This window comes from Purpureocillium lilacinum, assembly GCF_023168085.1.
Source record: "Purpureocillium lilacinum CBS 284.36 DNA, scaffold_5, whole genome shotgun sequence".
Lineage (NCBI taxonomy): Eukaryota > Fungi > Ascomycota > Sordariomycetes > Hypocreales > Ophiocordycipitaceae > Purpureocillium > Purpureocillium lilacinum.
The window spans coordinates 2,268,446-2,290,801 of record NW_027072115.1 but is presented as its reverse complement, the minus strand read 5'-3'; the positions used below and the strand labels follow the sequence as shown (position 1 = coordinate 2,290,801).

At 61.5% G+C, this 22,356-nt stretch overlaps 9 protein-coding genes across 9 annotated transcripts; 4 read left to right on the top strand and 5 right to left on the bottom strand.

Moving 5' to 3' along the window:
* Positions 1 to 2,321: 2,321 nt before the first annotated feature.
* Positions 2,322 to 4,224, bottom strand: PLICBS_007282 (AAA ATPase; the record flags this gene model as incomplete). Its single annotated transcript, XM_018320712.2, has 2 exons — positions 2,322 to 4,099; positions 4,173 to 4,224. 2 exons carry the CDS (start codon positions 4,222 to 4,224, stop codon positions 2,322 to 2,324), a joined length of 1,830 nt encoding a protein of 609 aa, XP_018180609.2.
* Positions 4,225 to 5,171: 947 nt separating this feature from the next.
* Positions 5,172 to 5,937, top strand: PLICBS_007281 (uncharacterized protein; the record flags this gene model as incomplete). The annotated part of the gene is made up of 3 exons (XM_018320711.2): positions 5,172 to 5,283; positions 5,361 to 5,454; positions 5,568 to 5,937. The coding sequence occupies 3 exons, from the start codon at positions 5,172 to 5,174 to the stop codon at positions 5,935 to 5,937; spliced, it is 576 nt and encodes a 191-aa protein (XP_018180608.2).
* A 336-nt stretch (positions 5,938 to 6,273) lies between these two features.
* On the bottom strand, positions 6,274 to 7,315 carry PLICBS_007280 (amino-acid transporter arg-13; the record flags this gene model as incomplete). Its single annotated transcript, XM_018320710.2, has 2 exons — positions 6,274 to 7,164; positions 7,214 to 7,315. The coding sequence occupies 2 exons, from the start codon at positions 7,313 to 7,315 to the stop codon at positions 6,274 to 6,276; spliced, it is 993 nt and encodes a 330-aa protein (XP_018180607.1).
* A 2,710-nt stretch (positions 7,316 to 10,025) lies between these two features.
* PLICBS_007279 (uncharacterized protein) lies at positions 10,026 to 10,803 on the bottom strand (the record flags this gene model as incomplete). Its single annotated transcript, XM_018320709.2, has 2 exons — positions 10,026 to 10,597; positions 10,716 to 10,803. 2 exons carry the CDS (start codon positions 10,801 to 10,803, stop codon positions 10,026 to 10,028), a joined length of 660 nt encoding a protein of 219 aa, XP_018180606.1.
* A 759-nt stretch (positions 10,804 to 11,562) lies between these two features.
* Positions 11,563 to 12,258, top strand: PLICBS_007278 (uncharacterized protein; the record flags this gene model as incomplete). Its single annotated transcript, XM_018320708.2, has 2 exons — positions 11,563 to 11,873; positions 12,051 to 12,258. The coding sequence occupies 2 exons, from the start codon at positions 11,563 to 11,565 to the stop codon at positions 12,256 to 12,258; spliced, it is 519 nt and encodes a 172-aa protein (XP_018180605.2).
* Positions 12,259 to 12,458: 200 nt separating this feature from the next.
* On the bottom strand, positions 12,459 to 15,927 carry PLICBS_007277 (deoxycytidyl transferase; the record flags this gene model as incomplete). Its single annotated transcript, XM_018320707.2, has 2 exons — positions 12,459 to 15,630; positions 15,683 to 15,927. The coding sequence occupies 2 exons, from the start codon at positions 15,925 to 15,927 to the stop codon at positions 12,459 to 12,461; spliced, it is 3,417 nt and encodes a 1,138-aa protein (XP_018180604.2).
* A 455-nt stretch (positions 15,928 to 16,382) lies between these two features.
* On the top strand, positions 16,383 to 18,054 carry PLICBS_007276 (uncharacterized protein; the record flags this gene model as incomplete). Its single annotated transcript, XM_018320706.2, has 2 exons — positions 16,383 to 16,534; positions 16,596 to 18,054. The coding sequence occupies 2 exons, from the start codon at positions 16,383 to 16,385 to the stop codon at positions 18,052 to 18,054; spliced, it is 1,611 nt and encodes a 536-aa protein (XP_018180603.2).
* Positions 18,055 to 19,101: 1,047 nt separating this feature from the next.
* PLICBS_007275 (uridine nucleosidase 1) lies at positions 19,102 to 20,667 on the top strand (the record flags this gene model as incomplete). The annotated part of the gene is made up of 4 exons (XM_018320705.2): positions 19,102 to 19,152; positions 19,374 to 19,459; positions 19,540 to 20,229; positions 20,325 to 20,667. The coding sequence occupies 4 exons, from the start codon at positions 19,102 to 19,104 to the stop codon at positions 20,665 to 20,667; spliced, it is 1,170 nt and encodes a 389-aa protein (XP_018180602.1).
* A 118-nt stretch (positions 20,668 to 20,785) lies between these two features.
* PLICBS_007274 (mitochondrial thiamine pyrophosphate transporter) lies at positions 20,786 to 21,852 on the bottom strand (the record flags this gene model as incomplete). The annotated part of the gene is made up of 3 exons (XM_018320704.2): positions 20,786 to 21,662; positions 21,716 to 21,768; positions 21,820 to 21,852. The coding sequence occupies 3 exons, from the start codon at positions 21,850 to 21,852 to the stop codon at positions 20,786 to 20,788; spliced, it is 963 nt and encodes a 320-aa protein (XP_018180601.1).
* Between the last annotated feature and the right edge of the window lie 504 nt (positions 21,853 to 22,356).

The window sequence follows — 22,356 nt, the reverse complement described above, 5'->3', positions numbered from 1 at the left end:
CGCCGGCAGGTGCGTGTGTGTGGCCGTGCTGCAGACCAGAGTGGAGGAAGGAGCTAAGCTGCCGGGAGTTACACGCATAAACAACCCAAAAAAAGGTGGCAGCATGTTATTGCCGTGACAGGGTATTGATTGCACAAGTATTTACGGCGCTTCGGCAACAAGACGGGCAAGGCAACGTCACTTTGTCATTCGGAAACGAGTCAGGTACCCAACGCTCGCCAGGTCATGTCGAGCACGCCCATCCATGCCTTGCTGCTTGGTTCGCCTCTGCAACCGCAAAGGATGAGCTCCTCTCGGTCCGGCCGCCCACTCGCCTGACAAGACAAACAAAGCAATGTAGACGGCCAAGCTACCTACCTGCAAACTAACAAGCCTTACACAATAAAGGATCTCAAAGTCGAGAAGCACTGCATCCGGTCGGCACCTGCCATGCCCGCCCTGTACTTCCAGTAAGTGGGGGAGGAGACAAAGCCCCCGGGGGCAGAGCAAGAAGCTCGCCACGTCTGCCGCGACGACCACGTTTTGCCAAGCGACGCAACAGCCCACTCTTTTCTCCCCACGTTTCCCAGGGAGAGACTATAGGTACCTTGCCTACGGGTATGAGCCAAAGGGCGCGAGAGTACAGCTGTACCTCCCGTCGTAGCTTAAAAAAAGGAAGCGTAAGGCTATTCAATACGTAACGTACCTTACAAGGGGGGTGGTGAAGGAAGGCGGGCGCGGAACAGCCCGATGCCGCCAAGAGAAAGCTTGTGCTCCCGTGCCGCCCGTTGTGCCGCCGCCCGTTTTCTGGGGGATTGGGGCGCGGTCGCGTGTGTGTGACAGCTCGAAGAGGCATGTGCTGTTAGTTACTCATTGGTAGGTATGTAAAATGTCCGTTGGAAAAAGTATGTGGACGGGTAGGTGCTAGATAAGGGGTGGTATAAGCTTTGGCATTTGCCTTGCGAATGTTAACGTTGACAGCTGTTCGCGGTTATTAGCTAGCAGCCGTTTAACTCTCCATGCGCATGCAGGTTTGTTGTAAGTCACTCGCCCTTCCTACCCGTGCGACGGAACCCCCCGGTGCTGCAACCGCGCGGTATTATGCTCTGGACGAGAACGGATATCGCTGCTGCTTCTGCTGATGCCGTTGCGTCCCCTGCAGCATTACGACTCCGTCAGCCTCCCCAAGAGGCCGCCAACCTCTACTCCATCCATGCCTCTGTCATCGACCACGCCTTGCCGCGCATCGCATCGCCGCGCCTCGCCAGCCCGGCCGGCCGGCTTTCACGGCACACAACACGCGCCACAGCCTCCCCGTCGTACGCAACGCACGTACGTGTACATACTACTTCGCCCAAACCCGCGCGCCCACATGCACACACGCACTCGCCTTGCCCTTGCACAGAGTCGCACATCATCGACCTGTGCGTTGTCTTGCCATTGGACGGAGCTCCGTGCCATGCCAGTCAGTCAGCAGTGCTGTGCTCCCTTCTCCCTCTGCCGGCATCTTCCCTCTTCTCACAACAGGCGGGCTCACTCCCGTTATGCCCGAGACTCTCTCTCCCACGTCGAATCTTGCCGGGCTCGGGCTCGGGCTCGAGGGTGGTGGGCTGCCTCGCTGCCTCGCTCCCTCGCTCCCTCGCTCGCTCACAAGATACTGCACCCGATCTCGCTCGTCTTCAGGGACGCGGAGCGAGCGCGGACCGTTGAACGGACTTCGACCTCCTTCCGGACCCAACGTGCCACCACCACGTTGCGTGCGGCGGCGGCCATGTGCATGCGCAGCGCCGCTTGATCCGCTCCCTATGTCCGACGAACTGTCTAATAACCGTCCGGCCTCCCGTCCAACTCGTCATGCTGCCGCTGCCCTCTCTCTGCGGCCCCCACGCTGTGTGCCACGCCCGTTGACGGGCCTTGCTTGCTGAGGGCAGCCCCCGTGCCCCCCGGCGCAGGCCGTCCTACACACCGTGCAGCTCCCCCGGCACCGGCCCGGAAACCTGGTTGGACCTCGCGTGCGCGCTCCAACGCGGCAGGGCAGCCTTTATTATTCATTTCACTTGGGTAATGAGAACAGGAGAGTAAAAGATCTTGTCTTTGTTTCTTGGTACTGTGCCGGTATGTTGTACAGTGCACCGTACGCCGACTGTTGTATCTCTCGCAAACCTAGTGTTTGCCGAATGTGACCCATGCTGCCAGGCCACCGTGGTATTGCTCATGTAAAACGACAAAGGCCAGCATCCAACACCTGTCATAACTCCAGCGCCAATGCTCATGCCAAAACAAAATGCCTGCCGTCTCCAAACGCGCCGAGCCAATGCAGAAATGCAATGAGACACACAAGTCTAATCCAACGCCTCGCCCATGAGGATGCTCTTCAGGATGCCCGCCCCGACGCCGTCCGTCACCGACTCCATGTCCTTCTCGCTGACCGAGCTCGCGATCCTCCTCTCGTCGCCGCTCGGCACCGCGCACTTGCGGCCGCGCTTGCTGGGCGTGTGCGCCGCGAAGCTGCCATTCTTGCCGTCCACCGCGTTCACCAAGCCCAGCGTCTCCAGGCTGCCAACCACCTCTCGGAACTCGGAGCTCGACAGCGGGTGGAGCAGCGAGTCACGCGTGCACAGCTGGCAGTACGTGTCGAACAGCATCTTGATGGTGGGTGCCAGGGACTGCGACTTTGACGGCGTGCAGGGCGCGCCGCCTGCCGACTTTGCCATGCTGCGCGTGCGATTCTCATAGGCCACCAGGGACGAGAGCGCCGCCTTTTGCTGCAGGTTCAGCGTCTTGAGCCTCTGGGTGGTTCCGTTGCTAAAGGCCGCCGCCGTGATCTTGTTGAGGTGTCCAATCGAGGCCCGAGGCGCCGTCTCGGCCGTGAGGGCCTTGAGCGACGTGGCCATGATCTGTACGACGCTCCTGCCACCAGACGCCGCGCCCGCGCCATTGACCTTCTCCCCGAGCGGCTTCTTGGATGGCGTCATCTGCAGCAGCTTCTCCCTGGCCTCCTCCTCGTGCTTGGTTCGGGTCTCCGTCTCGATCAGATCCAGGGCCCGGCGGCATATCTCGAACGCCTTGCGCAGGTCGCCCGTTTGGCTGGCCACCTTGCGGGAGCACAGCTCAATGGCGGCGGGGTGAATGAAGGGGACGTAGCCTTCCTTGCCCTCGGGCATGAGCGACTTGAGCCGCGTAATGATGATGTTCTTGACCTGCGCCGCCGTATAGGGGAGGAAGGGAAGCAGGTCAGGTTTCAGGTTCTTCGACTTGAGCCGGGGTAGAAAGCGGTCCGTAAGGTCGAGCGCGTTGGCAATACCGACGAGTAGGAGACGCGACGACTTTTGCAGCGACCACTCGAAGACGCGGTAGAGACTCTCGAGGCCCATGGTCAGGATGTGGTCGATCTCGTCCAGCGTCACCTGGTAGACGGTGTCGGACGCAGTCTTGGGGCAGAAAGCCTGCTGCAGAGTGGCGATGGCGTCCGCCTCGGTCATGTCCCCGTCGAGTCCCAGGGCGGACAGCAGGGTGCTGTAGAGATCCTTGGACGACTTGATGCTCATGCAGTTGATGAAGGCGCTGCGGACGCCTTCACACCCAGAATACTCGCTCGTGACTTGGGTAATCATGGCGCTCTTGCCCGTGCCGGGCGCACCGCTGACGTAGAGGCAGCCGCTGGGAGTCGCCGTCTTGCACCGGTCCAAGAATCGCGTCAGCTGCTCCCTCTCGGCCTCGCGCCCGATGAGCTGGCCCGGCTCGGCGCCGCGAGCAAACAGCTGCCGCGCGGAGTGGTAGACGGTCTGGATGGTGGAGGGCGAGAGAGGCGACTGTGGCGTGAGGCGCTTGAAGAGCTTGCCGGCCGACATGACGGTGTGTCGGGGCGTTGTGGGATAGCCGGCCAGTGCATCGCGGTGCCGGGGTGTCGAGGGCGTGACGGGGTTCTTCTTGACCGTCGAGGCCAGAGACTGGGAGCGCTGACGCTTCAAGGGGAGCTCGACGACGACGTCGACCTCGAGATCGGCCTCGTCGTCGCCGCTGTCGTCCACATCCTGCGGAGCATAGTTTTCATCGTCGGCGCCGCGGATCGAGCACGCGTCGTAGCGGCGAACCCGTTTGCTCGGGGTCCTGAGGATGGCTTGGTCAACGTCAGCGAGGTTGGTCGACTAAAGCTTGCGCGTGGAAGCGACGCAGGTGCGGGTTGCACTCACCAGCCTGCTCGGCAGCATCGCGGGACCTCTTTCCCAGCGCAGAGCGAGACATGGCAGGAGGTGCTGCGAGGCAATGGCGCTTTCCAGAAGTGCGTGCTGATGGAGGTGAAGTGCACGATGTGGTGTTCCTTCCCTTTGCCAGCGTAGCAGCAAGTTGCAGGCGAGGATGGATGTCGGGGAAGGTGGAAGAGGCGACCGTTGAATGGAAGTGTGGTGTGGTGTGGTGGGTGGGTGCAGGTGAGGTGAGGTTCCCCCGGGCGGTTAAAAAAGGCCGGCCTGGCCCGCCCTGCCGTTTGCCGCGCGCCATGATCTGGCGTGTCGGGGACGCGTCGAGACGCGCCGGAGCGCGAAATCCATTAAAGTGCCATGTAGCCCCCGCGCGTCACGTGTCGGCTGGACGTGCTGGGCGTGCCGGGCGCCCTGTAGGCTCCTGCTGAAGGGGGGCAGGGATCCATGGATGTGTGCTGCGGGCCCACTGTCGAAGCCGCCACCCACTGGAACCACCCGAAAGCCGATTAGCGACCCGGACAGGAACTCAATCTGCGCGCCCGTCACTGAAACGAACAATCAACGTCTTCAATCCATTCAGTCATGTCTCTGTTCTGGACAATGCCCCGCGCGGGCTCCCTCGTCAATCGGCTGCTCCGCCGCCCTCAAGAGCACTTCATAGTGTTCGACTAAAGCATTATCCAGGTCCGCAGCAGAAGTGCCAAGCTGCCGGCTAATTAAGTAGACCGTGATCGCGGCAGGCCGCACTACTGCTCCCCCATCGACTGACTTGAACCGACCGGCCGACCCATGACGACATACCAGACCGGACCTCACCCAAACTTATAGCTCTGCTACACCTGCCACCCGTAGTTTTCACTCCCTCTCTTCAACGCCCTCCACCACCACCACCCAGACGGTCCTCCCGCGCCCTGACCTCTCCCATTATTCTCCATTAGTAGACAAAACCAGGCGTAGTTACCCGCGCACAGCGCCCCACGAGCCGGCAGGATGACGACCTTTATTCCGAGCATCACCATCCCCGAGGCCGTGTTCCTCAACCCCGCGGCCTCGGTCCTCCTCCCCATCGCGCTGGGCACCGCCGTCGGCTTCGGCACGCGCCGTGAGCACCTCCCGCTCCCAATGTTCCTCCATCTATTCCCTCGGCGCATTCGCTGACGCGACATTGTGGCGCCGTAGCTTCGGAGACGCAAAAGAAATACATGGAGCTCAAGCAGCCTGCCCTGCGGCCCCCGCCGTGGGTCTTTGGTCCCGTGTGGACAATCCTCTACGGGTGAGAAATAGATCCCTTCCCTCTTGTCACCGTGGACCAGATCAGACTTGCGCATGCCGTCGCATGCTACCTCGAAGTGCCGGGGGCGGTAGCTTACAGTTATGTGCTTCCAGGGTCATGGGCTACGCCGCATACCGCGCCGCCCACGCTGGCCTCTCGCCCTTCAACTCCCCCGACGTGATCCGAACCACGCGCGCCTCCATGACGCTCTACACGGTACAGCTCGGCCTCAACCTCGCCTGGATGCCTCTCTTCTTCGTCGCCAAGCGGCCCGTCGAGGCCACCGCCGACATCCTCGCTCTCGCCGGCCTCAACGGCTACATCGCCTACCTGTGGTGGCCTGTCGACCAGGTCGCCGCCCTGTGCCAGGTGCCGTACCTCGCCTGGCTCGGCTTCGCCACGTACCTGTGCGCCGGTGCCGGCTACCTGAACAACTGGGACCTGTCGGACAAGGAGCCGGAGAAGGAGGGCAAGACGGAGTAGTACGATGCTTGTCAATATCTGAGCGGTGACGTGCTGTCTGCCAAGTTGGGTGGAAGAGAACAGCGTGTGTAAAGGTATCACCAGAGACAGATTCCTGCATTGACAATGTTTTGAATTATCCTGGTGCACCTGTTTTCCTCTCTATTGTCGCTGTAAAGAACCCATTTCGTGGTAAAGATATACCCCTCTAAACCACGTATTCAACTGTATTGAAATGCTGCGAACAAAACGCCGTACCAATGCCCCGTCCCAGAACTAGCCCGACTTAAACAAAGAAGACGTAAAGCGGCATCACTCAAACCGCGTCGCTGACCGGAAGTGCCGTCTCTGTGCGGCTCATTGCAGCGGAAAGTTGCGCTTAAGGCCGTCATACACCATAAAAATAAACGCGGAGCTCGGTGCCGCCCGCAGGCAGGTGATGCCACAGCCGCGGTACATGCCCCGGAGGCCATGCTGCTGCCACAGCGCCCTGCCCTCGTTCCAGAACGTGCGCTTCTGCGCCATTCCACCGAGGGGCACCGTCTGCATCCGCGACTTGATGGTGTCGGCCGGAAAGAAAAGGAAGTTGTATGAGACGCCGGCAGACGCGCCGGCGAGGGCCTGCTGCCAGATGGGCAGGGGCTTGGAAAGGATGGACTGCTTCTCGGCCTCGGTGGTGGCGGCGCGGGTGTGCAGGTTGTAAAACATGGCCGTGACCGTCTCCTTGGCGCCGAACCAGGCGGAGCAGCCGCCGGCCTCGCGGATCAGGGTGCCCAGCTGGCCGTGCCAGAAGCCCCGTAGGCCTTCGTGGCGATATACGTCGCGGATGACGGAGATCGGGCGGAGCGGCGCCACCGTTGCGCCCTCGGCCAGCATGGGCGCTTGGATCTTGCACTTGACGAGCTCGACGGGCGTCAGGACGAAGGAGGTGCAGGCGCCGGAAAAGGCGCCTGTGAGCCACAGCGTCGGCAGCGACAGCTTCTTATCCCGGGACGCGAGGCCGGTGCTGTAGAGCACCTCTCTGCCCATGCTCTCGAAGAGGAACAGGCTGCTGGTCTCGAGCGCGGCTCCCACCAGCGGCGCCGTGATTCCCCGGTACAGGCCGTAGAGGCCATCGGCTTGTATGGATTGTCGGAAGCAGTCGAGGGGTCCCTTGTATCGGAGGGGGAGGTGATCGGGTTGACTCTGGAGCCTGACCTTGACGGTGTCGAACGGATACTCGATGTACTTGCCTACGACGCCGGCAACCTGCTCTCGTCAGACTCTGCAGCCACTGCGAGGCTCCAAGGGAACTTACGGATCCGTAAAAGACGTCCTCGACAGCGTCCATCAGGGCCGTCTTGCCCCGCAGCGCAAGGCTCGGGGCGGTGGCCTCGACCGAGATTGGGCTCGGCTCCATGTCGGAGAAGGTAGTCATTCGCGGGGAGCGTGACGGTGGCGGCGAGAACGAACGAGCCGTCGCCGTCGTCTCGCTCGCCTAAGTATTACTGCGTCAAACGCAGGCCCGGAGGAAACAGGGCGGGCAGAGCACGGGCGCCCGACGAGGGGTGCGGATCTGCGCAGTGGCTGCGCGGGCGGCCAAGGAAGAGGGCGGCGAGCCGAGTGCGGGTGGTCGCACGGCGTCTCTTGGCGAGGTATTGAATCGGACGTCGTAGTGCAGCACAGCACAGCGCAGCACAGCAGGCGTACGGGTTGCGAGAATCAAGGTCCGGGGAGAAGTCGACGTGGGGCAGGAGTGCGCATGATGCAGCGGCCAGACAACCCGCAGTAGCGAAAGAGTCACAGGCGATGAAGGGCCGAGCGGGAGGGAAGAGGGGAGAAGAGGAGGAGGGGGATGGGGCGGAGAAAGAGAGGGGAGGGAGTCAGGGCATTATATGGCAGGGCCAGTATCGTGTGGAATCGCAGTCGGTGAGAGGAGAGACGAGGAGGGCATGGGAGGTTGGCTGCTACATGGCGGGCTTGTCGACGTTTGGGCTCTGGGATAGACGGATGGAGTCTGCACGGCCTGGACTGGCGGGACGAAAAACGCCGGCGGCGGCGGTCAGTGGGTGCAGGTGGGTGATGCGGGCGGAGCGTTGGGCCGTGGGGCAGCGCCGCTGGCACTGTCATACAGTACGCGCCGGCAACGGCCTGCACCGTGTGCGTTTCTCGCAGGCGCCAGCACCTCAGGCGAACGATGGGACGAAAAATTTCTTATCGCGCGCTATCGGCAGGCTCGCTGCCGAGGCGGGTGACATCAGGCCCCTGGGGGATGCCACTTACAACGAGGTAGATGCCACCGGATGCCACCGCAGCACTGAGTGCTACAGGTACACGGACGGGGGGGCCGTCTGCACCGTCTCCGGGGAAGAGGGCGCGCCATGACTTTCGTCCAGGTTTGGTTTATTGCCGTCTTGCCTTGCCGCCTCAATGTTGTCAAGGCGTGTAGATTCGTCCCGACGCACCAGGTTCGAGCTGATAAGGTACTGCCCGAACAGGCTCGCCCAACCTTGGCCACTGTGTTAGGTTGGAGGATTGACCGCCACGCCCGGAGCCATCAAGTTTGCTGCCACTAGTAGCACCTCTCGCAGCTCCATACCGTGGGCGTTCTCTCGGAGGGCAATATTGCAGACTCGCACATGCGCGGGATGCATCCCGAAACTGCCTCATCACAGCCTCCCCCCCTTCCCGCTTGCAGGTCATAAGCCCGGCATGTGCTCCTGACGAGGAGCTTTTTACTCTTCGCTAGCCTCGCCCTGTCCTAGACAGCGCATAATTCACAACTATGAGCGTTTATTAACCTCCCTGCCGTGCCATGCCATGTCACCGCGGTAGAGCCAGGTATCTCGGGCTCACCCGCCCGCAGCGCCAATTCCTGGCAGTACAACAGCGCTGTTTTTTTCCTTCCCTTTTTCTGTCGCTTCATGTTGTTCCCCGTCCTGCTCGCGCGCATGAGTCTCGCTGTCCGCGGCGCCCCCTTGACCTCCGTGCCCTGCCCGCCTACTCTCGCTCGACTTCCGAGGCGTTCAGGCCTCCCGCGCGGAGATGCGGCTTGAGGGATAAACAAGCCCGCCCGCCAGGCCTCCCGGATGCGACGACGGGGGAGGAGCAGCAGCACGCGCGGCGCGCGTGGAGGACTCGCAACTCACACTTGCTATACTCACGCACTCCCTGGCACAGGGCGAGGCGGCACTGTGTGCGCCTTTCACGGGCCGCGACCATCTACTACGGTACCCATCTCAGGCACGTTTTAGAGCCTAAAGAGCCGAGGGACCCAGCATGGCAAGCATGGGATGCGCGCGTGGAGGGGCAAGGGGTGGCATGGATGAGGCCATGTCCGCCATCGCTGACGAGCGCCACGGCACATGTCGCGAAAACCCGGCCGGACAAAGACTCGACTATTTTCTTGCGAGGGGGAGGAGGGGGGGGAGAGGCGCGCCTGAACCACTTACAGCCCTGCGATGCGTCCAGCCCCGACAAAATCTGATAAGATTGATCTGATAAAAATTCCCGCACGCCCGCTTCGACGGGGCGCCTCATGGCCACGCCGCGCTGCTACAGGCTCGCGACCCTGCAGGGGAGGGGCTTCTTTATGGAGGGCCTGGCAATTTTTATGGACCGTCGAGTCCACTTGGCCCAGAATCAACTTTGATTTTGGCTTGCTTGCTTGCTTGCTTGCTTGCTGGGTCTCGGCGCGCGTGGCTCGTGGGTTTGCCAAACTTGCAAGGAACAAGCAACACTTGTTGTGGACGCAGGGCCGCCGCCACCGGCGAGCCGGCCATGCGTGTCCCACTGCGACGACTACGTACGTGATTAAAACCCTAACGGGCACGCGGGTCCATGCTTTGCGCAATGCTGGTAAGTGTCCAATTGCCGGGTTGAGCATTGCCGGGTCATCCCAGGGGGATGGGACCCGAGCGGCAGCCCGAATGGTAGTTGGATGCGATGCATACATGCAGAAAAGGCCAGCCCCCCTCCGCCGGCTGCCTTTACCTCTTCCATTCCCTTCTCCCCTCTCTCTGCCTTTAGGTATCGTTCCGCCGCCCCTCGCACATAACAATACAGGTAGACCTCGTGCCGCGCGGCGCAAGCAGCACAGACAGACACGCAGACAGAACGGACACGCCCGTTTACTGCTTCTTCTTGGACGCGGCCTTGGTGCCGGGCGACGGCTCCCTCTTCTCCGCCGCCTCGGCCGCGGCCTCGTCGTCCGAGTCGCGCTTCTCGGCGTACCACTGCCCGGCCTGGAGGACGAGGACGCCGATGAGGACGAGCGCGAGGATGGTGTTGCTGGCGGCCAGGACCTTGAGGCTGTCCTCGCGGCCGAGGATGAACTCGCCCTCGAAGCGGGGCTTGGTGTTCTTGAACTCGTCGCTGTGCCAGAGCCCGGAGCTGACGGCGCGCAGGCCCTTGACGATGTTGGACACGTAGACGGCGACGCCGATGGTGTAGAGGATGAGCGAGGCGCCGTCGAAGAGGAAGTTGGCCTCGCTCGGGCGGAACAGCTTGATGAAGAGCCCGCCGAAGCCCACCGTCACCATGATGTTGAGGATGCGCCCGATGAGCGGCGGGCTCTGGTGCATCCACTTGAGGTGCGTCTCGAGCTGGTCGTAGTAGTCGGCCGACACGGGCGCCTTGGACCACAGCAGCGGGAAGTCGTACGGGAACGACGCGAACAGGATGCCGAGGAAGAAGCACGTCGCTGCGGCCGGAAAAGACACACACCAGGTCAGCTTCATGCTACCCCATTGACTCTTGGAAACAAGAATGCGCGCGCCCAGCACTTGGCAGGCAACGTGTGGGGGATAGAAGGAACGTACGCCCGATAATCATAAACGTCGCAAACGACCCAGAGCCCCGGTAGCCCTTGGACTTGGTCGTCTTGGAGTAGTCAATGTAGCCTGCCATCGTCGCTGGTGGGAGCTCGCCCGTTTCTTCGTCTGCCTTGTCTTGACTTGTCTTGCCTTTGCGCGCGGGCAATTGGGGGGGTGCTCTGTCGGGGCCGGTGGTGCGGAGAGAGCTACCCGATGGTGTCGTATCGTGCGCGTGGGTTGCTGTGTTTTGCGCGGAGGAAGTGCGTGGTGGTTGAGTGGGAAAGCAGCTTTCTTGAGGCTGCCAACGAACAAACGAACCAACTGCGCGAGAGTGTGGGGGTTGGGGGGCAGCACCACTGAACACAGAATGGAAAACGTGGAGCAGCATGGAAAGGGTGCTGATGAATGCGGGAGAGCCTAGCTACGGGTGCGTGTACTTGTGTCTGTTAGTGACACGCACTCTGTCGCAGCAAAGGCTCCTCAGTGTCCCTAGCCCGGGCCAGGTACAGCTCACAATCGCCCCTAAAGCTGCGGCATCACGCCAGGCTCTGTTTGGGGCTTGGCGGGGAACGGGGGGAACGGCGGCGGGCAACACCAAAAATTCAGCTCACGCGTTATCGCATTTGGGCGTGCCTATTTTCAGGGGGTGTCATCGGAGGGTGGCCGGCAAACCAAGGTAATCAGAAAAAAACACACGATTCCCGGCGTCGTAGCAGTGCTGTGACCTTCCGCGTCGAGCCTCATCGCGGCCGTGCCATCTCCGGGGGCCCCTTCACGCTCATCCTCACATTCTCGACGACGATCCCCCTCTTCAAGCAAGCCCTGAAGGCGCGGGCTCGTCATCGCGCCAACAATGGCGCTCACGCTTCGGCTCACAGCGCTGCGGCCGCTGCTGCTGGTGCTGGCGGTGCTCCTGATGAGCCTGACCGCGACGACCGCCGCGCAGGACCCTTCCTCCCAGCTCACCATATACAACGACTCCAAAAAGTACGCGTACCACGGCTGCTACAACGAGACGACCGAGATCCCCGGCTCCGACCACACGCGCGCCCTCGGCGGCGGCATCAACGAGGTCAAGCGCGGCGAGATGACGGTGCCCATGTGCCTGGCCTTTTGCTCCAACAGCGACACCCAGTACCGCTACGCGGGGCTCGAGTGGGCGAGGTGCGTTTTCTCTCACTGTCTTATTTACTGCCTGCCTGCCTGTCTGTCTGCCTGCCTGCCTGCCTGCCCGTCTGAGCATCAGCCTCATGTCTCTCCCCGTTCATCCGTTGAGGGAGGCCAAGGGAACATCTGCCCTGAGTTGTCTGATCTAATTGACTGACCCGGGCGGTAACGCAGGGAGTGCTGGTGCGCGCAGAGCATCGCCGGCATCTCGGAGAAGCTCGACGACAAGCAGTGCAACTTCCCCTGCGAGGGCGACAACACCACCGCCTGCGGCGCGTCTCTCAAGCTGTCCGTCTACCGCCTGTCCAGCTCGGCGGGGAGGCTCACCACCGGCTCGGCTCTGCTTGCCTGCGTTGGGGCCGCATTGGTCGCGGTCTTATGACCATAGTAGCTGGGTAGTTGGGGGGGACACACATGGAGGAGCATGTACGAATGGAAGCACACACGGCATCTGATACAGACAGACAGCGAGCGGCACAAACAGTAACATAACATAGACTTGTCTTTATTAATTCAACGCTTTGCACAGCCCAAGTCTTACCCCAACTATCCCCTGCAGTGGTATCATCTCATAAGTCGTCATCAGTCAAATCTCAGAGGCGCCAGTCCTCGCTGCTTCACGGCCGCCTGCACCGCTTCCTCGACCTGGTCCCTTGCCCTCCTCCACTCCTCCAGGCCTCGTCCGCTCTGCCAGTCTTGCTCGACAATCAGTGCCAGCCATCTCATCAGCACCACTACCTTTTCCAAGTCCCGCTCCTCCAGCACCACCCTCGTCAGGTACTTCTCAAACACCTCGACGTCTCCGCTGTGTGGCCCGTCGCCCCGAGTCTCGTCGTGCCATGCGTCTAGCATGTCTTTGATTTCTCTTGTCGAGGTGACGCCCGAGCTGGCGAACGAGACTTTTGGCGGAGGCGCTGGGAACTGAATCCGCCTCTGTCCGCCAGGCAGGGCGGCCTCAGTGTCGATACCATGATGTCTCCGTGAAGGCGCATTCAGTCCGGACCGCTGTGCCAATCGCCGGCGCCTGTGGTCGTCGATGACTTCTTTGCGCACGTCTTCGGGCAGCTCGGCGAGAAAGTCGGGATCCAGCTCCTCAATCTCCCCTTCAGTCGGAGTCTCATCGCCGCGTTTAAGCGGCTTGAAGCTCGTCTGAATCACGCCGGCCTGCGCATCTCTCTGCCGCTGAGCCTTGCCAAACAAGCCACGGATACCGCCACGCTTCGATGGAGTGGTCTGCTTGCGTGGCTGCGCGAGGACGTCTTTCCTCGGTGACTGTGCCCGAGACGGCGTAGCCGGCCGTCGCCCGTACGTCGCCAGGATTTCGGCCTTCATGTCATCCGGTAACGCATTGAACACCTCCGCATCGACCTGGGAGGGTATAAAGGCGTCCCCTTGTGGACTAGCAGAACCAGAGTCGGCTCGACTGGCGCTTCCCTTCGAGCGCTGGGCCATCAATTTGCTCCTGATATCGCTCGGTAGCTCAGCCAGGACGGCCGGGTCGGCGTTGCTCGGGATTATGAACTGGGTTCCCGACACGTTGAGAGGCGTGTTGGCCTTGGCATCACCCGCGCTTGCCCTCGAAAGAGCCATCGCTGGGTGAACTTTGAGTTTCCGAGGCGTCAGCGGATCCTCCGTGATCGGGTCGTCGTCGACCCCCCGACGCTCAGAGCCTCGTTTCTGCGGACTCTCTGATTCATCGATTTGCTCCATCGGCGCATGTTTCTTCGCCGGAGAAGGCCCTGCGAACGCTCCAAACTGCAGAGTCTTCTGACTCCCCTCAGCCCCAGCGCTTGGCTTGATCGGCTCGAGCTTCGTCATTTGGACGCCGAGTCCTCGTAGATCCCCGGGGCTGAACTTGAATGAACGAAGGATAGACACGGCCTCTTTGCCAATGACCTCGTAGCTGTGCGTTGCGACGCCAAACGTCGAGCTCTTGTTGAAGGTATCGCACCTGCCATGGCCCAAATGCTTTGCGGGGTCGAGTGGCGCGTCAAGAGATCGCCTCATGATTTTCATGGTGAGATGCTTCCCCTTGACTTGCTCGGCCAACAACCGCTTTTCGAGCTCTTTGCAGAGGTTGTACACAAACTCTTCAGCCTCAGGCTGACTGATGAAACGGATCCCCCAGTTGACCTCCGCGGAAACTGACTTGCGAGGCGGCTGTTCGCCGACCTCAGAGCGATCAATGCCGCGGGCATACTCTGCCAGCTTCTCTCCAGTCTTGGGCCCGAGCGCCGAGGTGAGCCGCTCCCTAGACACCTCACGGATGTCCTTGACGAACTTGACGCCTAGCTCCTCCAGCTTCCCGCCAGTGCTGTACGAGACGCCAGGGAGATTCTCAACAGTGAGCTCGCCGATGACGTTGAGAACATCCTCGGGTTTCAGTTGATACTGTCCTGCTGGCTTTGCCCTGCGCAGCGCAACCTTGGCTTGAAGTATGTTGCTGCCGATTCCGACGGATACTTCGCACCCCGTTTTGGCCTTGATTTTCTCACGCAGACTGTGGGCGATTTCGTCTGCCTTCTCCTGTTCTCTCCACATGCTACCTTCGTCGATTCCGATACCCTGAGACGCAGAAGTGTTGAGGACAACCGCAGTGGCGTCGATGAGAGCCTCGTCAATGCTGACACTCTGCACAACGCCACCCACTGTCATGATGGACTCGTAAAAGAGTCGACTGGCATCTTCATAGGCAGGAAAATCGTAAGGTAGCACCTTGATGTCTGGACATAGCTCGAGGGCGCGCTTCATCCACATGCCGTTCTTGATGCCGAATTCTCGCGCAGGATAGTTGCAGCTTGCGATTTCCGACCCCGGCCCGGTTCCGTGGGCAATGACCGTTGGCTTGTCGGCAAACTCTGGGTGCTTCTTCAGAGACACGGCACAAAAGAAGCTGTCAAAATCAACGTGCATAATGTATGACCTGGCACCGGGTCGCTTCCTTATTTTCTTTTGCGACAGGCCCTTTTCGGCCGCCAGCCGTTGCATCGATGACTTGAGGCTCGCCTTCCAGGTTGACAAGTGATGTAGCCGGCTTTCCGAGTAGAACTGCTTGAGGAACTCGGGGTTTGCCGTTGAAGATTTCCGTAACCGTGGATCAGAGAGCAGCCATGCGTTGTGCTCCTCTGAAGTCATATTCTTTGGTGCCTGCTGAGGTCCATCATCGGGGAGTGCTGCCTTTATCGAATCGGACTCGGCGTCTGGGAGAGATTCATCCATCGACGGGGCTTCCATAGAAGCCGTCGCCTCGCCGGAAACAAGAGAGAGTTTGGGTGTGTCGGTGGCGGTACTTCCAATGCTAAAGTCGCGTCTGCTCTGCAGGTCTGGCAGATTTCGACTATTTTCGGGCTGTCCCGGGCTCTGCAACTTCTCCGCCAACTGGGTCATGTCTTGGCTGGGCAACGATGGCCCGGACGCCGCCCGGGCTTTCATCTGGCTGGTGTAGAAGCTGTTGTCCGTCTGCTCGCGGTAGCCTTTCCGCGCGCCAGGGGTCGCCTGAGACAAGCCTTGACCCTCACCGAACTTGAGCACCTTTTGGCGAGGGCCCTCGTCGAGAACGCGATACTCTGCCCAGGGAAGCACCTTGCCGGCCTGCACCGAGTCCATGATCCACGCCGGCTTGACGATCCGGTAGCGGTTAAAGTCGACAGACTTCTTGGGGGGGAGAGTTGATGCGATGATGTGAGTGGCCATGGTCTTTGAGTCAAGGTACTGGAGGAAGCCGCCTCCGTGCTGAACGATTTCGCGATGCAGTCTGTCTAGTCAGCAAGGGAGCGAAGGAGGGGACCGGATGAAGAGGCGCTTACACATGAAGTGGCGGCTGCGTGTAGCCCGTGACATGAGCGACGATTCCCTTGAAGATCTGCGGCTTGTCGGACGAGGCGCGCATGTCAGCGTCGAGGTTCTGGAGCTTGATCTTCTTGCGCCGGAAGTAGTCGCCGAAGCCATGGAACTCGCTGCCCTCGTACTCTTCCCCATCCTCGCCGTCAAAGGTATGCCCTTCGATGCGCTTCCTCACCAAGGAGGAGTTTTTATCCAAGACGCTCCCCATGGTGAACGACGGTGCAACTGGTGAGAGGGCCTTGGACGGGATATGCGGGCATGAAGCCTATCTCATTTGCGCGAGACCATAGCGACATGAAACATCGCCGCGGATTATCGGTCTGTGTCCTGTTCCAAAAACTCAAAACAAGCGATCAGCTTGCAATTCAAAACAGGACCATAAGTCGATGCCGGCGGCGTGGTGAAGAGTTGAAGTGGTGGCGAGACATCGAGCGCAACGCCGACCGCGTAAAGTGGAGCACGGGCCGTCGCGCCTTTCACACGTCATCTCGTGACTTTTTACTTGCTCTGCAGCCTGCACGGCCACCACCTGCACGCGCCACAGGTGCAACACCGCACCCGCAGCCTCGACGACAAGGCTGCCCGTTTCGCAACAACCTCCAACGCCGGACTCTGGCAGACAACAAGCCAAAAGACCATGGGCGTTGCGTCGCCCGCGCCGCCATGAACAACGAGCAGTTCCGCAAGCTGATTGCCGCCAACGGGGCGTCGCCCTCGGGCTCCAAGAATGGACCGTCTCCCCCGTCCGCGGGCGCCAGCAACAGCAGCGGCGCAGCTCTCGGGTCACGGCAACGGGCCTTTGTGCCCATGACACCGTGAGTGTCTTCACCTTATCCCAGGTGCGTCTGCCGGGTGATGCTAATGCGCTACGTGTAGGCGCTCGGTAGGAAACGCCCAGGCCGACTTTGCGCGGCAAATGGCAGAACGTAACCAGGCTCTGCGACCCCAAAAGAAGCACAAGACATCTGTGCCAAAGGGTTCAAAGCTCGCTGCCGGATACGTCGACCGCGCGCAGCAGCGACAAGACGAAGCCGAGGACGACCGAGAGGAGCGCCTGAAAGCACTGGATCAGGCCCTCAAGAGCGGCGAGATCGACCGAGAGAGGTACGACAAGCGCCGGTTCGACATTGCGGGAGGAAGCCTAGACAGCACGCATCTCGTCAAGGGCCTCGACTTTAAGCTACTAGAAAGGATACGGCGAGGCGAGGATGTCTACGGGAACAAGCCCAAGAACGAGCCGGCCGAGGACGAAGAGCCTGCTGAGGACGACATCGACGAGGCGTTCAATGACCTCGAGCACCAAGAAGTGCACGCCATCGAACGCGAAAAGACACAGAAGAAGGGGCAGTTTTCCACGGTCGCAGTCGAGCCGGGCAAGAAGCGATCACGGAACCAGATCCTGGCGGAGCTCAAGGCGGCAAGAGAGGCTGCCAAGGCGCAACAACAGTCGTCACTGGGAACCAAGTTCAAGAAGATTGGCGGCGCCAAGCAGAAGCCAGGGACGCGGATAGAGCGGGACGCCAAAGGGCGGGAAGTGCTCATCATTGTCGACGAGGACGGCAACGAGAAGAGAAAGGTGCGCAAGCTCCAGGCGGTGGAGGACGACGAACCTGCCGAGCCAAAGCAGGACCTCTCGATGCCGGACCCTACCGCCAAACCACTGGGTATGGAGGTGCCAGAGGAGTTCAGAAAGAGGGAGATACCAGAGGAAGACAAGGACTTTGACATCTTTGCCGGCGTGGGCGACGACTACGACCCGCTGGCGGGCATGGACGGCTCCGACTCGGACTCGAGCGGCTCGGACGAAGAGAAGCCGAAGAAGGAGCCGGCAGACAAACCACGCAAGTCTACCGACGCAGCCATGATGCCGCCTCCGCCCAAACCTGCCGGACCCGCTGCACCTCGCAACTACTTCAAGGACTCCAAGACGGGTCTTCTCTCCCAACAGGCGGCCAAGGGCCCGTCCATGTCGGACGCGGAGATGATGGCGGCCATCAAGAGGGCGGCGGCGCTGCGGCCGATCGAGGCCGAGGAGGACGCCAAGGCCAAGGAGGCGGCGCGGGCGATGGAGGAGCGGCGCAAGCGGCTCCTTCAGAGCAGCGCGCGAGACGACGAGGACCTCGACATGGGCTTCGGCACGAGCCGATACGAGGATGAGGAGGACTTTGATGACGACAAGGTGAAGCTCTCAACGTGGGGCGGCGACGACGGCGGGGACGGGGGCGAGGGGCAAGCGAGGGGCGGGCAGAAGCGCAAGAGGGGGCCCAAGAAGCGCAAGGGTGACGCCAACAGCGCGGCGGACGTGCTGCGGGTCATGGAGCAGCGCAAGAAGTGACGGGAGGGATGGCGATGCCGATGGGGATGGGGATGGATATGGGCTTGGGGACAGAGCCGTGGATAAAGGAACCCTGGAAGGCAACCCCGTCGCGGGGTCCCCAGACGACGGCGGGCCGGATCGGGAATGTTTAGCGCCGGGATATATTGTCCGTCGGCCAACTCCGGGGGCGTTGGAGGTGTTGGGCGGGCATTTGCTTTGGTAGGCGTCATGTGATGCTCGAATAGTACAGTGCCGTAGGCACGATTTCCACATGGGAAGCAAGCGAAACGGTTTGTCACGGTTTCTCCAGGCATGCTTGGCCGAGGGGCTGTTCCACAACGGGGCGGGTTTTCCGCTGACGGGAGTCTTATGGAGATGCCCACAGGTGTTTGCTGACCGCCTACCCCTGCTGGCCGCCATGGCTTCCAGGTGGCTTCCAAGTGGCTTCCAGGGGGGCCAGGGGCGACCACCAGCGCCTAACGTTCGGTCCATCCACCTCACACCCCGCGCCCTGCCGAGCCTCCGGACGCCGGAGGCCCCAGGGGGGGCAGGGACCCATTCACGCCGTTCGGGTTGGGCGGGCGCAGTCCCGTCGTCACCAGACCTCTTGGGAGCGAAACCGCGCTCGCTCCATCATCCATGGCGGGGCGGCAAACCCACCTCAAAACGTGCGGGCGGGCGGCTCTTCCATTCCATAGTTCCTGTCCCTGACTCCCATCCCATCACACATCAAGCTCCATTCACTCATTCACCCACCTCCTACCCGACAATTGCGGGTGCGCGCTCCTCCCGAGACCACCTACTTAAGGACGCGAACGTCCCTCCCGACAAAGACGACGCCTTCTGCTCCCTAGAAAGACAACTAACCCCCGTTGCTCCCCAAGATCAGAACCCGTATTCCGTGGACGTGTAGTGGTTACTCGTTCGCGCCGTTTGCCTAGCTGATACTCTGAGACATTCCCCTTGGGCTGTGTCTGTCTCTGTTGGACTTGGTCACAAGGCAAAAAAAGAGAAAAGCGAGAGACGGTCAAGCGGATTGAGTAGGCGAGCGAAGAGAAAGCAGCCATGACCATCTCGCAGATCCCCGTGTGGCTGGACTGCGATCCGGGTCACGATGTACGTTGGCGTGCCGTTGTCGTTGCCGTTGTCGTTACCGTTACCGTTGCCCTCTTGAACCTCCCCCATCCATCCCGTGCTGCCGCGACCGTTGCATACATACGTACCCTTCTCCCTTTGATCCTGTACCTCATCCACGTTGTCTATTTCCACATGCCTCTTCCATCGCTTCCTTCTACGTTGCAGTTCGCTGACATCTTCGCGCTTGTGCGTTTCCACAGGACGTCTTCGCCATCCTCCTCGCGGCATACCACCCGCGCATCAAGCTGCTCGGCATCTCCACAGTCTTTGGCAATGCCTCGTTAGAGTGAGTCCTCTTCCTCTTCTTTGCGTCGATGGTGATGCGCAGTCTCGGGGTTTAGAAGAGTGACTGACACGGGATGGCAGACACACCACGCACAACGCCGCCTCCGTCCTCACAGCCCTCGGCAAGCACCTCGACATCCCCCTGCACGTCGGCCTCGGCAAGGCCCTCGAGCGCCCCGCGCTGCACGCCCCGACCGACATCCACGGCGACTCGGGCCTCGACGGCACCGAGCTGCTCCCCCCGCCGCGCTGCTCCCCGTCGCCCGTCCCCGCCGTCGACGCCATGGCCACCGCGCTGCGCCTCCAGCCCCCCGGCACCGCCTGGATCGTCGCCACCGGCGCCCTCACCAACGTCGGGGCCCTCTTCCGCGCGCACCCGGACCTCGCCGCGCACATCCGCGGCCTGAGCCTCATGGGCGGCTCCTTCGGCGGGGGCTTCTCCGACGCGCCCATGGGCAAGGTCGACAACGCGGAGCGCATCGGCAATGTTACCCCCTGGGCCGAGTTCAACATCCTCGTCGACCCGGAGGCTGCTGCCGACGTGTTCCACAACCCGGCCATTGCGAGCAAGACGACCGTCGTGCCCCTCGACCTGAGCCACCAGGTCCTCGCCACGGACGACGTCCACCGCCTGCTCCTCTACGGGGACAAGGCCGCTCCCGGCAGCGGCGTGGCCACGGAGCCGGGCGCCGGCCCCGCCCCGGCCCCCGGCAAGTCGACGCTGCGCACCATGCTCGTCGAGCTGCTCTACTTTTTCGCAAAGACATACTCGTAAGTTACCACCTGCCTACCTACTTACCTGCTCCCCCTCGCATGGCGAACCGAGGCCACCGTTGCGAGAGACATCCCTTGCTCACATCACGCAGAGACGTATTCGGCATCACCGAAGGCCCGCCGCTTCACGACCCCATCGCCGTCGCCGCCGTCCTCACCGGCACCGACGACGAGATCCCCTTTACCGAGTGGGAGGAGGGGAAGAGCACCCCGCCGCGGCACGCCGAGCGCTTCGACGTCCGTGTCGTCACCGAGGGTACCTTCGAGGAGGCCAAGCTGGGCCTCAAGCAGACGGGGCGCACCATCGCCACGCCGCTACCGCCGGGGTCCGAGGGCGTGCGCATACCGCGCGGCATGGACGTCGCCAAGTTCTGGAAGGTCATCGAGGAGTGCATCCAGCGCGCCGACACCGTCAACGAGGGCCTGAAGCAATAGAAAGCGTGGCCAGGAGACCAAAAAGAATTGTCATTAATTCGCCGTGGGGGATCTACCAAAATCTAGACTTGCCGGCCGCCAGCGCCCTATAAAGATATCAAAACTCCAATAGACCCGTCTATAATGGTAGCGTCTCACGGCGCGAATCAAAGTTGATCATGAACTTCAGGGTGCGCTCGTACGTCCACAGTGTGATGGCGCTAACAGGCGCCGTCTTGATGAGGCTGATGGGCAACCCCTTGTACAGTCCCCTGAAGCCCTCCGTCTGCGCAATCGTTCTGATTGCGCGCAGCGCCGTGGTGTACTCAGGAATGTCGTTGTAGACGTAGTGGCGTCGCGTAGGACCCTGGACCTGGATGCGCTTCCGTACCAGGTCGAGCGGGAAGACGGCCGTCTTGGCGATGACGCTGCCCACGATGCCGGCAGTGGCATCGCCGCTCCCCCAAGGCATGTGATAGTCGGCGAGCCGCACCCGAAGACCCTCGTACGTGACGAAGAAGATGCCCATGAACGGTATTATCTGGCCCACAGCGGGGGCCAGGCCGCGGTAGAAGCCTCGGAACCCCTCGTCTCGATAAATGTTCCACGTGGCCGCCCGCAGTGACCCATAGATCCGCCGCCGGCCTTGTGCGGCGAAGCGTGTCCGCAAAAGGTCGAGAGGGTATGTCGCGGTGGTGGCCGCGGCGCCCGAGGCCGCACCCGCGATGAAGCTCTCGGCGGCGTCCGGGAGGCGTGTAGGCAGGGCAGTTTGGAGGAAGAGTGTCGCCGAACGGTACGTGGTAAACTGGACGGCGGTGTAGCAAACATACATCATCTCGGCGGGGACGTTGCCTTTCCACAACGCAGTGAAGCCCTCATGACTGATGATGTGCTTGAGGGTGGCGAAGGTGCCCCGATAGGCCGGGGCGTCGCGTAAGGGTAGGAGCGGGTCGGATAGGGAATATGGTTGGAGCTGGAGGCGGATCTTGACGACGTCTAGGGGCGCGATGACGAATCTACAGGTGCCAGGTTAGCTATGTCAAGCGAGACAGAACACGGGGCGGCGTACCGAGATACCAAGCCGGCTACGGCGCCGGCCGAGACGACCTGGAGCTTGGTACCCTGGAAAGTGTCAGCGCAGAACAACGAGAGGGAATGCCGTATGCAGCGCACCTCATCTTTGAGGCGACCTTGTCGTGCCGACATGCAGCTCGCCAGCGGCGGCCGGGGGCTCGCGCATGCGCGGTTGCGCAGGACTCAGAGTCGGAGGCAGACGGACCCGCAATCTTGCCACCAGGCGACGGTGCTGATGCGCTTTTATGCGACCGAGGGGCGTATGCGATATGCGAGCAGGTTGCGGTGTTGCAGTCGGGAAATGCGAGGTGGCGGATGGTGGTTCTCCGTCGATCGGCGGTGGTCAGCGGTCGGTAGTCGGCGGAGGATGTCGAGGCCGGGGTAAGGTTGTAGGATAAGGGCTTTCACTCCGTTTTATCTTGGAGGACGGACGGGTGAGCACGAAACGTGTAATGATTCGTTGTGATTGTTTGGCGGCACTGGAATGCTGAGCGGCTTTGTTGCCTGCGTCTTTGGTATGCACGAGGGGCTGAGGGCGTTGAGTTGGTTGGACATTGAAGATGATGATGGAGGAAATCCTGCTCCGGCGGCTTGTCGATAACGGCTCTACAGGTACTCGGAGGGTGGCGCTGGGGC